General features: G+C 33.3%; 2 protein-coding genes across 5 annotated transcripts in view; one reads left to right on the top strand and one right to left on the bottom strand.

Annotated features, from left to right (window-relative positions):
- Positions 1-13386, top strand: part of LOC551016 (midasin) — a 114686-nt gene that overhangs the window by 20127 nt on the left and 81173 nt on the right. The gene's annotated exons all lie outside the window — the stretch shown is intronic.
- LOC100576746 overlaps positions 1-13386 on the bottom strand; it is a 48355-nt gene that overhangs the window by 7350 nt on the left and 27619 nt on the right. For 3 of the 4 annotated variants that reach the window (XM_006568522.3, XM_006568521.3, XM_006568523.3), the window contains exons 2-3: positions 5656-5858; positions 3761-4013 (exon numbers count right to left, since the gene is read on the bottom strand). In XM_006568522.3, coding sequence (XP_006568585.1) covers positions 3761-4013; positions 5656-5849 — 447 coding nt within the window. In that variant the 5' untranslated portion in view covers positions 5850-5858. Of the gene's footprint in view, positions 1-3760; positions 4014-5655; positions 5859-6566; positions 6905-13386 lie in introns of those variants that run through there. The other variant, XM_003251195.4, reaches the window with a different exon arrangement.

The following is a 13386-nucleotide window of genomic DNA, read 5'->3' as shown; positions in this document are numbered from 1 at the left end:
ATCTTTATCTTAGCGAATATTTTTTTTTATCTCTTTTATGTAGATATTTTAAGAATAGAAAGAGAATAGGAAGAGAAGCAAATTTACTTTACGATGTATTATAAATATTTTCGTATATCAATTTTTCAGTCAAAGAGACTTTCAGAGACAAAGATATAAAAGAAATATAAAGCACGATACATTTTAATCTTAGCGAATATCAAATTTATATACTTTTGAATTTATTTTTTCTGTAAATGAGATTCTCACTGATATCTGATAAAAATAAAAATAGGCTTACAGAAAATGCAATTGAATTTCGTTCGGATTTATTTATCTTTTAATGTAAATATATATATATATATCAATTTTTCGATTCGGTGATGGGAAGAGATTCTCGCGATAAAACGGAAGCGAGAATAGGAAGAGACTCGCAGAGAATATAATGGGAGCACGACACGGATTGTTGGAACGAATTCATCAGTTGGATGATTGCGGTGTAAACTGTCCGCAACGGAATGCGTCTGGATTAATCGTGTCGCGTCCCGTTTATTCGCCCCCTGTCTTTTAACGACGCCATCGCGCCTCGATTAACCGCCGCGCCGCGCTACCGCGCGGCCGCCCGCCCAATCACACTTTTAATCATTCGAATATCCGCGCTCTATCGATTATCGATCACGGATCGTTATCGTTATCGTTATCGCGATCGTTTTGTCTTGCCAGATTCTCGCTCGTTCGAATATAATTGCGAGCATCCGTTATGCAAACCGATTTTAAAGATGATGGATCGAGAGAAAATTTCAAACGGTCGATGATTCGTAATGTTAAATTAATTCGCGAATTAAGTCGATTTATTATTATTCGAGGATAATGGAATAATTGCATGGATGAAACGAGGTTTAAGAGTATTAACTTATATATAATACGTTATTCGAGCATTTCGAGATGAAATTATCGCTTCAAGTGATTTTAATTAAAAGTTACCTTTCTCGGAGAGGGTTCCACGTTCTTTTGAATTTTTTAGGGAATTAGTTTCAGGCTTTTCACTCACTCGGGTAAAATTTTTATCACGGTAAAATATTGATCTTCTTGAAAGATCTACTCGTTATGTAAATGTTAGAGAAATTAAATGTCAGGATTATGATACTTGGATGATACTTATTTTCACTCGTTGTCGATGACGATGGCTAATTTCTCTTCTCTAAAATTTTCAAGACGGAAAAACTCGCGGAGAGATTAGACGCGTTCGTTTAAAAAAATTAGATAGATAATTGAAGGGGCTTTCTGGTTAAAAAAAAATATTATAGCTTAAAAAAAAAAGTTAAAAATTCATTACAAGAACTTGGAAATTTTTCATTAAAACCTCTAATGAAAATTCATATACAATTTAATAATTTCAATGATGGACAGATAATGGAAATTGAAGAAGCTTTCAGTTAAATATTATAGGTTAAATTAAAAATTCATTACTAAAACTTGGAAAATTTTCATTACACCTTAATGGAATGAAAATTCATATACAAGTTAATAATCAAAATGATTGAGAGATAATGGAAATTGAAGGATCCAGTTAAAAAAATATTATAGTTTAAAAAGTTAAAAATTTACTAAAACTTGGAAGATTTTCACTAAACCTTAATGATAAAAATTCATATATAATTTAATAATCACAATGATGGACAGATAATGGAAATTGAAGGGGCCTTCTGGTCCAGTTAAACAAATATAGCTTAAAAAGTTAAAAATTCATTACTAGAACTTGGAAGATTTTTACTAATGATGAAAATTCATATACAAATTATAATCACAATGATGGACAGATAATGGAAATTGAAGAGATCTTCTTGTCCAGTTAAACAAATATTATATAGGTTAAATTAAAAATTCATTACTAAAACTTGGAAAATTTTCACTAAACCTTAATGGAATGAAAATTCATATACAAATTAATAATCACAATAATGGACAGATAATGGAAATTGAAGGATTCAGTTAAAAAAATATTATACCTTAAAAAGTTAAAAATTCACTACTAAAACTTGGAAGATTTTCACTAAATCTAATAATAAAAATTCATATATAAGTTAATCAACAATGATAATTTCTACTATTATAATTAACAATAATAAAGTAGGAGAAATATTTGCAACAAAAAATAAGCCAATGATTGTGGAGAAATATTTTATCATGATTGTCAATTATTAAGAAAAAAGAAAAGAAGCTCAAATCTTCAACACATTGTTGCCAATAAATAAAACCAATAAGATTCCTATAGTTTTAACATTTTTCCGAGAGAGGCCGTTACTTGTTCCATAAATAATTTTTAAAGAGTGTCGCTTCTCTCTCTCTCTCTCTCTCTCTCTCTCTCTCTCTCTCTCTCTCTCTCTCTCTCTCTCTCTCTCTCTCTCTCTCTCTCTCTCTCTCTCCCCCCTCTCCCTCTCTCTCTCCCCCCTCTCCCTCTCTCTCTCCCCCTCTCCCTCTCTCTCTCTCTCTCTCTCTCTCTCTCTCTATGGGTCTAGACGTGCCATTCGTACGTGAAGAGACGTGTTTTACAGTTCCCACGCTATATTCGTTAAATCGATTTGAAACTCGAACCCGCCTCAAAGGCACTCGGTCGTCACTTAAGTCGTCTCTGATCGAGTTAAACGAGACGGGGCCGACTGAAAATGCATCTTACGAACATTTCCCGGAATTCGATTTGCGGGGAAAGAAGAGGGAGAGGGGGAGAGAAAAAAAGGCTCTTTATTCTCGAACATGTAAATTAGCTCGTCGAAATTGGGGCAAAATTGGTTTGCTCCTGTTTCCAATTTTATTTTCGAATATAGTCGAATTTTCTTTCATTCCGTATTCATTCATGCTATCCACTGTCCAGATAATTCGTGTTTTTTTTTTCTTTTTTTCAATTTTCAATTACGAGAATGGTATATTTTTATCGATGGACTTGGAATTTTTAACGTTTCGTTATTTTATAAAATATAATAATAATAATAAAAATTCGTTTTATTCTTGGATTCAATCGAAGGTAATATTAACAAGATTATAAAATTATCGGAATAATCGATATCATCGTTATCGATTGACGGAAATTTGAGCGAAACTTTTTTTTTTTTTTTTTAACGAACATTCATCATTTTCAGGCGAAATAATAAAACTCGGTTTTCATCGGTAAAGTTGATCGAAAAATGGCAATGGAATTTTTCGAAAGAATTTTTTTTAAATCGTTTACTTCCTTTTTATTGGAATAATTATTAAAATTCGTATATTATATGAGTGTATAATAATAATAATAAGACTATCCATAAAAATCTTATCACGATTGTTAACGACATAAGGATTTGTAAACTCGTTCTCGTATTAACTATCCCCCCATCTTCGTCCCAAGATATCGTGCAACTCGGAGATTACACGATTTCCAAGTTGGCTTAACTTCCACCCGGTTTAAAGGCTGATGACTTTGCGAACAATTCTCCCTCCCGCTCTCTCTCTCTCTCTCTCTCTCTCTCTCTCTCTCTCTCTCTCTCTCTCTCTCTCTCTCTCTCTCTCTCTCTCTCTCTCTCTCTCTCTCTCTCTCTCTCTCTATAGTATAGCAAAAAGAGTAGAACTGAAAAAGAAAGAAAAGAAAAGAAAAGAAAAACAACAAGAGACGAATTACGTATCATATCCGCTTGAGCGTCAGATTTCAGAAGAGGTGTCGAAGTCCATAGAAGTGAAAACAATGTGAGAGAGGCGTGTGAGAGAGGGAGAGAGAGAGAGAGAGAGAATGAAAGAAGAAAGCGCTTGCCTGGGGCGAGTCCATGAGCAAAGGAGCGGCGAGGTCCGCCTCCTCGTCGGTTTCGGGGAAGATCGGGCTGTCGTTCAGCACTGTAGTCAGCATGTTCACGGTGGACACCGTCACAAGCAGTAGGAACGCGGTCTCGACCAGGGAACACTTGGTCATCGGTTGACAGTTGAGGATGCTCGAACCTAGGGGCAATAAAATCGCGGCCCGAGCGCAGTCCACCATCGCCTGATGGAACAGCAATCCTTGTGACCATCTGGAAATCACGAGGCAATTGGGTGGTTGGTTTCGTGTACGATGAATGAAATATCTTGTTTCGAATTCGATTGGTAGTCAGATTCTTTTGGAAAAATTATTTTCAGTGGGACAAAGTACAGCGTGAGACATAAGAGATTATCTATGGTGTACGTTGTTGTTATGATTGTGATGCATTTTGTATGCTCAATCATTGGAAAAATTAATTCTAATTTGATAGAAATGTATGAAATACATGAGACATCTTTATAATCACTCATTATAGTTTTTGGAAAAATTATTTTTAAGAGAAGTATTCTCTATTGTACATCAGAATCGTTGTTGTTATGATTGTGATGCATCTTGTATGCTCAATCATTGGAAAAATTAATTCTAATTTAATAGAAATGTATGAGATACATGAGATATCTTTATAATCATTCATCATAGTTTTTGGAAAAATTATTTTTAATAGAAATACATGAGACATCTCTATTATACATCAAAATCATTATTGTTATGATTGTGATGCATCTTGTATGCTCAATCATTGAAAAAATTATTTCTGATTTGTTAGAAGTGTATGAGATACATGAGACATCTTTATAATCACTCATCATAGTTTTTGGAAAAATTATTTTTAATAGAAGTACATGAGACATCTCTATTGTACATCAAAATCATTATTGTTATGATTGTGATGTATATTGTATGCTCAATCATTGGAAAAATTAATTCTAATTTAATGGAAGTACATAAAATACATCAGATATCTCTATTGTACATTAGAATTATTATTTTAATGATTGTGATGTATCTTGTATGCTCAATCATTGGAAAAATTATTTCTAATTTGATAGAAGACATAATTTAATACATGAGACATCTTTATAATCATATGCTCAATCATAGTTTTAAAGAAAAATTATTTTTAATGCAATAAAATTTCTTCTATTATTTTTAATGTAATAAAAGTTGGATAATGAAGTGGTACAGTGTTCTTTTTCTTTGTGACGTTTACAATGATTTATGATCATAAATTTTGGAAGAGGGAAAAATTATTTTTAATGCAATAGAAATTGGATAATGAGATGGTGCATACTATTAATTTTCTTTGTGACGTTTACAATGATGTATATCATAATATTTGGAAAAAAATTTGATAAATGCACACTATTCATTTTGCAATATATTATTAAAACAATTGTGATAATATCTTGCCAATGTCTTGAATATGATTTCACTTTGTACATTCAGTTATAATTTTTGGAAAATAAAAAAATTATTTCAAGTGAGAATAGAAATAGATGAAATACATCTTTAATGTACGTTATTCTCAACACTTTTTTCACTAACTGATTCCTTTTACACATCAAACAAACTACAAAGCAATTTGTAAACTTTAATCGAACGTTAAATTTCGATTCCACAATAATAATTTGATAAATTTTGTAATATAATATATAATCTAGATTCCTTATCAGATAATGACCTCGTTCAATCGAAAATAAATTTTCTCAACGAATTTCACGAATTTTAATCAATAAATATTTAATTCTTGCTTTTCTACGTAAAAATTACATCTGAACATATTCTCCAGTAAGATATATCCCAATGGCTGTTTCGAGTTTTTTAAAAAGTTTCTTTATTATCGTCGGAATTACCTTCGCAACTGTCGCTTGGCCAGAATCAGGGCCATTAGCAGGAAGTTCGCTCCCATGCCCAGAGCGCCGAGGCCGAAGATGAGGCTGGCCTCTGTCGCGCCCCCTGGATGACACTGGAACACCTTGGTCGCGTTTGACGACGCGTTACCCGATGCGCCGATCCCAAATCTTAGATTGGCGCCTATCATTGCCATCAATTCGACCTGTTTCGACAAATTTTCACTCTTCATCATCCCTTCGCTACTTATTCCACTCATTTTAACCGATGTTGGGGGACCAGGAATCATTTTCGTCCCTCCCCCCCTCTTTTTTTTAAAAATCGTATCCTCTTTCATTCGGCCAAATCAATTGGAAATTAATTCTCAATATCCTACATTTTTATCGATTATCGATAAATATTTTTATATTTTTATCGATTATCGATAAATATTTGGAAATATTTCTGTTCGTTTTTGAAAAAAATAAATAAATAAATAAAAAATAAATATGTATAACGTATTTATTTTCGAAAGAAAACATTTGTTAAAAGACTCGTAATTTCATCGCGATAATAAGATTTATTTCGAGATTACGAGAAACAAAATAATTTATTTGCGTATATAATATTCATATTATACGGGTATCAATTACAAAAGTAATTAAACTTGGTTCACGTGGGCGATGATCGAGCAAACGCGGGCTGATGCGCGATGTGGTTGCGGGATATACAATGCGGGATTCGGAAGCATAAACAGAATAATTAGAGAGCGAGCGCGATGAGCGTGTCCTCGAACGTGTATCTCGTTGTCGTTCTAACATATATATATTCTCTTGAAAACAATATCCTTTCTATCTCTTTTTTCTTTTTTTTTTTTAACGCGAATAATCTATCTGCCGATAAATTTTAAACGAACTTGAAATCTTGTACCAACCGTATGTAATTAATTCCCCGGCCAAAGTTAAACCAGATTTTTAACCAGATTCGTCACGGCAACTAACACGGCAACGTATCCAATGTATTCAAAGACTGTAACACGTAAAGTTTCACGGTGGTGGCGCTTGCCTCGCGTTACATATTCATCGGTTTAACCTTTAAACTTCGTCTGCCCCTGCTCTGCGGGAAATTCACGTGTTCGACGACTCGATATTCGTCTTTCGGTTCCAATGTCTTATCAGAGACGTTGACTTGTTAACCAAACTTTGTAATCAAACAAATTATATGGATATTTCGAAAATCAAAATATTAAATCTACGATACGAAAATATTTGCAATGGAATAACTACGTCACTTTATTGCTATTAAATTTCATCTTTAATCATATGTAACTCTTAGAAAATCATTCTTTTTAATTTCGAAAATGAAATTAATATAATGTTTAAGATCGTTCGAAATAAATTCTCGTTGGAAATAAAAGTTATTTTATTCCAAGATGATAAATCATTTAGAAAATTCGATAAAGGAGAGATCAGATTTTAATTTATTCCTTTAATAACAATAGCGATAGACAAGAGACTGAGGAGAAACGCAATTCACAATTCGAGAAATCTTGCAAATTAACACGTGCAATAAAGTTAGGTTAAGTTATACGCTTTCTAAAAATTTGTGCTTTTCTCTCTCAAATCGATTTATATTCACGACAAATTTCCATTAGACTAAAGAATTTGACATGATGGATAATTTAAACTTTATACAAAGTTATGTATAATATATATATATATGTTTAAACAGCTCAAGGGATTCTAAGACACGCTGAATACGTTTGCGCTTGAACGTCGTGCTACGCATCTGGTATAAATATGTGACGTTTGCGTAATACGATTTGTAGATGGAGTTCGACCGTAGTTTGTTGATTGACGAGTTGTGGTTGTTGTTAGTTAAGTTACTTGGTCTTCGTCGCGTTTCTCGCCGCTTGTCAAAAAGTTAAACTAGTATGAAATTCGACATTTTAAAAACGTGTATTTTCTTTTCTCACAACTTAGAAATTTTTATCACTATTTTCAAATATAATAGTATAACTTCGATTGACAGGCGTAGAGTATAAACGAGAAAAATAAGTAAAGATATTTTCCGTGAATTTTATATCGAAATAAACATGGAATAATTATTTACATTTCGTAAGTTAACGTAAGTTTTTCGAATCGCGTTATAAATTATTGTTCTTTTTCAACACTTTGGCCAAGTCTCTCGATGAGGATTATAAAGAGAAAGGGAAGCTGTATTAATGACTTGGAAGTTTCTTAAAATGTTTCCAACTTTATTTTCATCAAATTTCTCGTTGAATCGTTCCATTACAGATTCTCTCGTTTGAATAAATTAAAATTCAAGATATCGTTTCTTCGTATATCAATTTTAGAAATCGTTCGAATTTTGTATAATTAACTTAATCTCGACAAAAGGAAGAAAAATATCGATTTTCCGAAATATATTAATAGATATCGGTCTCGAGAAGGTTAAACAATCCTCGATTTTTTTTTACAATTATTAGAAATTGCTATTTTTGTTACAATATATTTTTGAAATTTAAACTTTACGATTTCAGCGCGAAGAAATTCTTCGAATATTGCCATTCCACTTTCACGAGTGTCCAATATTTTATTTTATTTAAAAACATTCGGCGAAACGCCCGGCGAGTATGACGAATGGGTTAAGATTTCGTGTTTCGATTCGACTAATTTTTGATAGAGTGGTTTGCGATGCACAAAAACAGTCCACGTTTATCGGCCAATGCGAGTTGTTTCTCAATCGATTTCTCGGCGATAGAATGTCGCCGTGACGGTATCTCCTCGATTCGAAAAAGAACAACGAATCGTTCTCTTTACGGGCCGCCGTCCAGTCGCCGTGCCTTTTTTCGGCCGTAACGATACTTTCGACACTCTTTTAGAATTTTCACTGGCGTTCAACCGTTGTCCGGATCGCGTACGATTATCGTGCGGTATACTGTTATGGGTTACGATTGCGTTCAAAAACAAAGCTTTGCGCGACGAGCGCATTTCCAAACGCAGCACTGTCGATCCTCCGTCGATTGGCGCGCCATCTACTTGTTTACACTTCACCGTGCGCACCCAAATGTATGAAAACCGTCTCGTTGGAGACGCGTCCAAAGTCCGCGAATGTTCGTTCGTGAATCAGCTTCCACTTCGCCTTTCGACTTATCTTCTTTCGATACGGATTTCGGTCTACCTCGAGGCACGTTTTCAAGATTCTCGTTTCCAGATCAGAATTTTTGAAAGCAACCATCGAACGATCTTCTCGTCGATAGAATCTTCCTCGGAAGCTAATCTAATATTTCGATACGCTTCGGCTGAAAAAGTTTAAGCGTAAACTTATACAGGAATAATATTCTAAATTCGTTCGATAACATCGAATATCGTTCGCTTCTCTAGAAAACAGTTAAACTAATTAAGAAAAACAATTTATAACCCGAAGGGAATGTAAGAGGACAATGTGAAAATATGCCGAGCAAAATATAGGTTAAGTAGAGTTTACGAGTCGCGGTTGACCGTGTCATTTATTTTAAAATTTGGCAATGTTGATACAAAGTTCTTTCACGTTGCTCGTATCATCGTCCATTTCTCAACAACGAGTAAACAGCACGTCCGAAATTAAATTTTGTATTCCTTGCTCCAGGATCGAGATATTAAAATTCATTTCTTATTATTGGACAAGCCTTCTTTCTTGCGACACGTGTTTTTGCCGAAATGAAATCTCTTTATACATTCCGGGAGAATATGTTTGGTTTAAAACTTTTTTAGTATGTATATTTAGCGCACATGGATAAAATTTAATAATAAAGTTATCGCAATAATAATCGCAAATAATTTATATAAAAGCGGATTAATTATAATAGTTAGAAATAAATTGTTATTCGTTATTCATTCAAACAAGTAATTTTATTCGATATTTTTAACTTTAGTTTCAATTGAAAGTTAATGGCCAATTGCCTGCACGTAAATAAGTTAGTCCACGTTCTTACGCGTATAACAGACGACCCGTGAACCGTTGGGTACCCGCATCAGATTTACAGTGAAAATTCGTCAACCGCAGCTGCTCGAAACTTGTATATATTGCGAACCCTCTATCAACCAAAAGTTTTCGAAAACTTTTATTACTTTGTCCTCGCGCCTTTGGGGAGAAATTCAAAATTCCCCAGAGAAATATTTATATTAAATACTTACTTAATTTAAATATATAATGGACGAAATTAATCTCGAAAATTCGACTCCACATTCACAATTTGTTAATTGTTCCGACTTAGATTAAACACACAACTGTAGAGGCTTCTCCATTTAGGGAAAAGTAGAATTTTAGTTCCAATTTTAGTAATACCTTTGAGTATGTGAATCTGGATTTCGAATCTCGTATAATATGTGTCGAAATAGCTTTCAGCAGTTCTCAGTTTCTGGCCACTGATAATGACGATAATATTTTGACTCGAATATTCCAAGGATCGATCTCTTAACGCCGATTAACACGCTTGCACCTGCGTCCATTTCTACGTCCATATTCGTTCCATATCGATCTTCATTTTTTTTTTTTTTCCTTTTTACTCATCCAACCTCGATTTTATTTCTTTACCCGCTACGCTTTACGTGCTTTGTTATTGTTCACGCCGTTCTTTTTTTCCATGTACACGATACGTTCGGTATTTCGTGGATCGAGAAAATGCGAAATAAAAATTTTTTCATACGTGGCGAAGCATGAATTCGTTGGTAATAAATTTCGATAGATTTTTTAGAAGAATTCTTTTTAAATGTAGTATAAATTAATTGTTGTAAATGATTTTTAGAATCCGAAAGAAAATTGTTTATCGACGGAAAATACGGAAAACTTTTCGATTCTCTTCGAGTCGTCGACGGCTTTCAACCGACGCGAAACTCGTCATCCGAGGCGCTCGCCTATGCTTTCATGCATAAAACAAAAATGCAACGAGAAGAACACGCGGATTTTCCACCTTCGATATACCTTTTCACGAATCCTCGATACGCTTTCACCCCTCGCTCATATAAAATATTCCTCGAAATATTTCTGCAGTTAGTATAGACACGTAGATGATAAAAAAAAAAAAAAAACTCGCGTGCATCGATTTCGTTTACGCGAGGATAAATTGAATTCGCGAATTTTCGATCCGAGAGAAGAGGTTTCTCGAGGAAAAATCTCAAGGTTTGACGTTGGACAATAAAATTGTCGAACGCCACGCTTCGAAACAACTTTAAATAACAAACTGTCATCGCGTCTGTCTCGAGATATAAATAATTCCCCTTTCAAGGAAGCTGATATGTAAAATTTACACATATCAATTTTCCTTTATTCAAAGGGATAAAAAGAATTTCGATTAATACGATAACGACGATTGAAAAATTTAAGTTTAAATAAATTTCACCAATTCGAACAATCTTCTTTCGCGTTCTTTAACTTTTATGTCGTTTCGAATGAACAGTCGAATTCGACAAATTCAATTTCTCGTAGCAATTTATCGAATCGTATTTGCTTCGATCAATGCTTTTATTTTGTCTTCGACCGATCTTCTGTAACGTCTTTAACGTCGAAATTGTCGGAAAGAAATTTTGAAAAGTTTCGATACTGTTGTATACACTTTCTTCATACACTGTGTAGCTTTTTTCTTATCTGAACAGTATTCTTACCTTTTCGATAATAAAAAAGTAAAATATGGCGAAAATGCTCCTTTCCGTCTCGCATCTTTGTTTATCACGCACGAAAAATACTCCCGAAGACAAAATCGAACAAATAAACTTCTTATAAATAAACCACGAAATACCAACTTTCGAAGTATAATAATAACAACGCGGTTTAAAATGAAGTTGGTTGAATAAACGTTCGACTAGCGACTCGCGCGTTGAAGAAATAAAATTACTTTATGAACAGCACGGTTTAGAGTGAAGTTGATTGGATAAATGTTCGACTAGCGACTATCGCGTGAAGAAACGAAATTACTTTATGAACAGCACGGTTTAGAGTGAAGTTGATTGGATAAAATGTTCGACTAGCGACGCTCGTGTGAAAAAATGAAACTACTTTTCGACTAATCCGATATAAAGCCTGTCCGTGTAATTTCCAATCTAGAATTCTCGTCGGTTGTCGAATATCCTACCAGTATCTCACCGTCATTCACACCGTATATGATCCGTCAGAGTCAGGCGTGCGTACTTACGTCAATGTTCATGTCGATAAGTCACAAGGACACTGGTGGAAAAAACTCGATAAATCATTTCGTGGTTGATTTTAATTAAAAAAAAAAAAAAGAATTCGGATAAAATAAACACCATCAACGACAAAAATAACAAGAAAACAAGACAAATTACACGGTTAATCAATAAATCAATATTCTAAAGGATATATCTTGATTTTCTAGATATATAGAATAATTCATCTTTGATTACGAATAATTTTTAAAATACACAATGTAATTTATCGTGCATTATATTCGTATCGAAAGAATTATTGCTATAAAGGACACATAACTGAAAAAAAAGAGAAGTAAACTTTAAAATATTTCTTCCAATAATTTTAACGAATTATTTTCTTACAATTAATTACTATTCGAGCGACGAATGTCCTTTTTTTCAGAAAAGGGACGACTTCTTCCTTCTTTAAGAGGAAAACGAAAAAACAAGATAACCTCAATGTGAAGTGTATGATGCTATAATACTCATTGAACATCTTCACTATATCAAATATAAATTTTTTCGTAACAAATTAGAAACCACACTCAAAAATAACCTAAAAGACAAGAAGATTCAAAACTTATTCGACTTATTTAACACTAAATTGATAAAGTAAGTAATATATTCATTTCCTACTTGCTCTACAATGTCGCTAACAACTTCTAGATGTTGTTGATGCGACATAACCTAATAAAAAAGAAAAAATATAAACAAAGGGCCTGTGTATTTTCATTGTCCAGTGAAAAAAAGTCTCGTCGATTCTTCGTAAGATTTCCTTGTTCCCTGAGAGGAAAGGAAAGAAAAAAAAAAGAAAAAAAAAAGAAATTTCCTCGGAGAAATTCAGAGGAAAAATTCTCGAAGTATAGAGTATAACGGTTTTCGGTTCGCGAAAGAAAGAGAGGGGGAGGGAGGAAGGGAAGAGGAATTCCGTGGAAAGTAAAGCGGAAGCTTAAAATGGCACTTGCACGGCGAAAGTCGGTTGCTCTTTAAAATTTTAAATAGCTCCACTACCGCGGGTTCCCTCGTCAAAATAGACAATGAAGCTTCGCTTCCCTGCCACGCCCTCTCCTTTCGATTCATCGAAACGCCACCAATTTTGGAAACATTACGCACAGTGATCTCGATATTAATGTCTAATTAAGGATTATTTTTTTTTCCAGGTTTTTGACGTAATTATAAGAAAGATTTTAATTTTTAAAACGTAAACGATAAAATTGTTTTTCAATTGTAATTTATTTCTATCGCAAAAATGTGTATAAATACATGACTGAATAAAATGAAAAAGATTGACATTAATTAATATTAGAATAGAAAAGGAAAATACGTAGTAAATAGATGTATAAAAAATATATAAATATATAGAAGAATAAAATATATGAAAGAACTTGAAATAAAATGGAAAAAAAATCAATAAATAAATAAAAACGTTTTTTTCGTTCTTCTTCAAAATGAATATTGAAAATAAATGTTTATTAAAAAAAAAAATTATGGCTATTTGCTACAAAATATCCTTGACAATTTTATTCTATAAATTATTCGATGGATATGGGCCAAAAATAAAAAGTGATA

The sequence above is a fragment of the Apis mellifera genome, linkage group LG8 (genome assembly GCF_003254395.2).
Source record: "Apis mellifera strain DH4 linkage group LG8, Amel_HAv3.1, whole genome shotgun sequence".
NCBI lineage: Eukaryota > Metazoa > Arthropoda > Insecta > Hymenoptera > Apidae > Apis > Apis mellifera.
The sequence above is the reverse complement of the archived record's forward strand: the minus strand, read 5'-3'. Positions and strand labels throughout refer to the sequence as shown.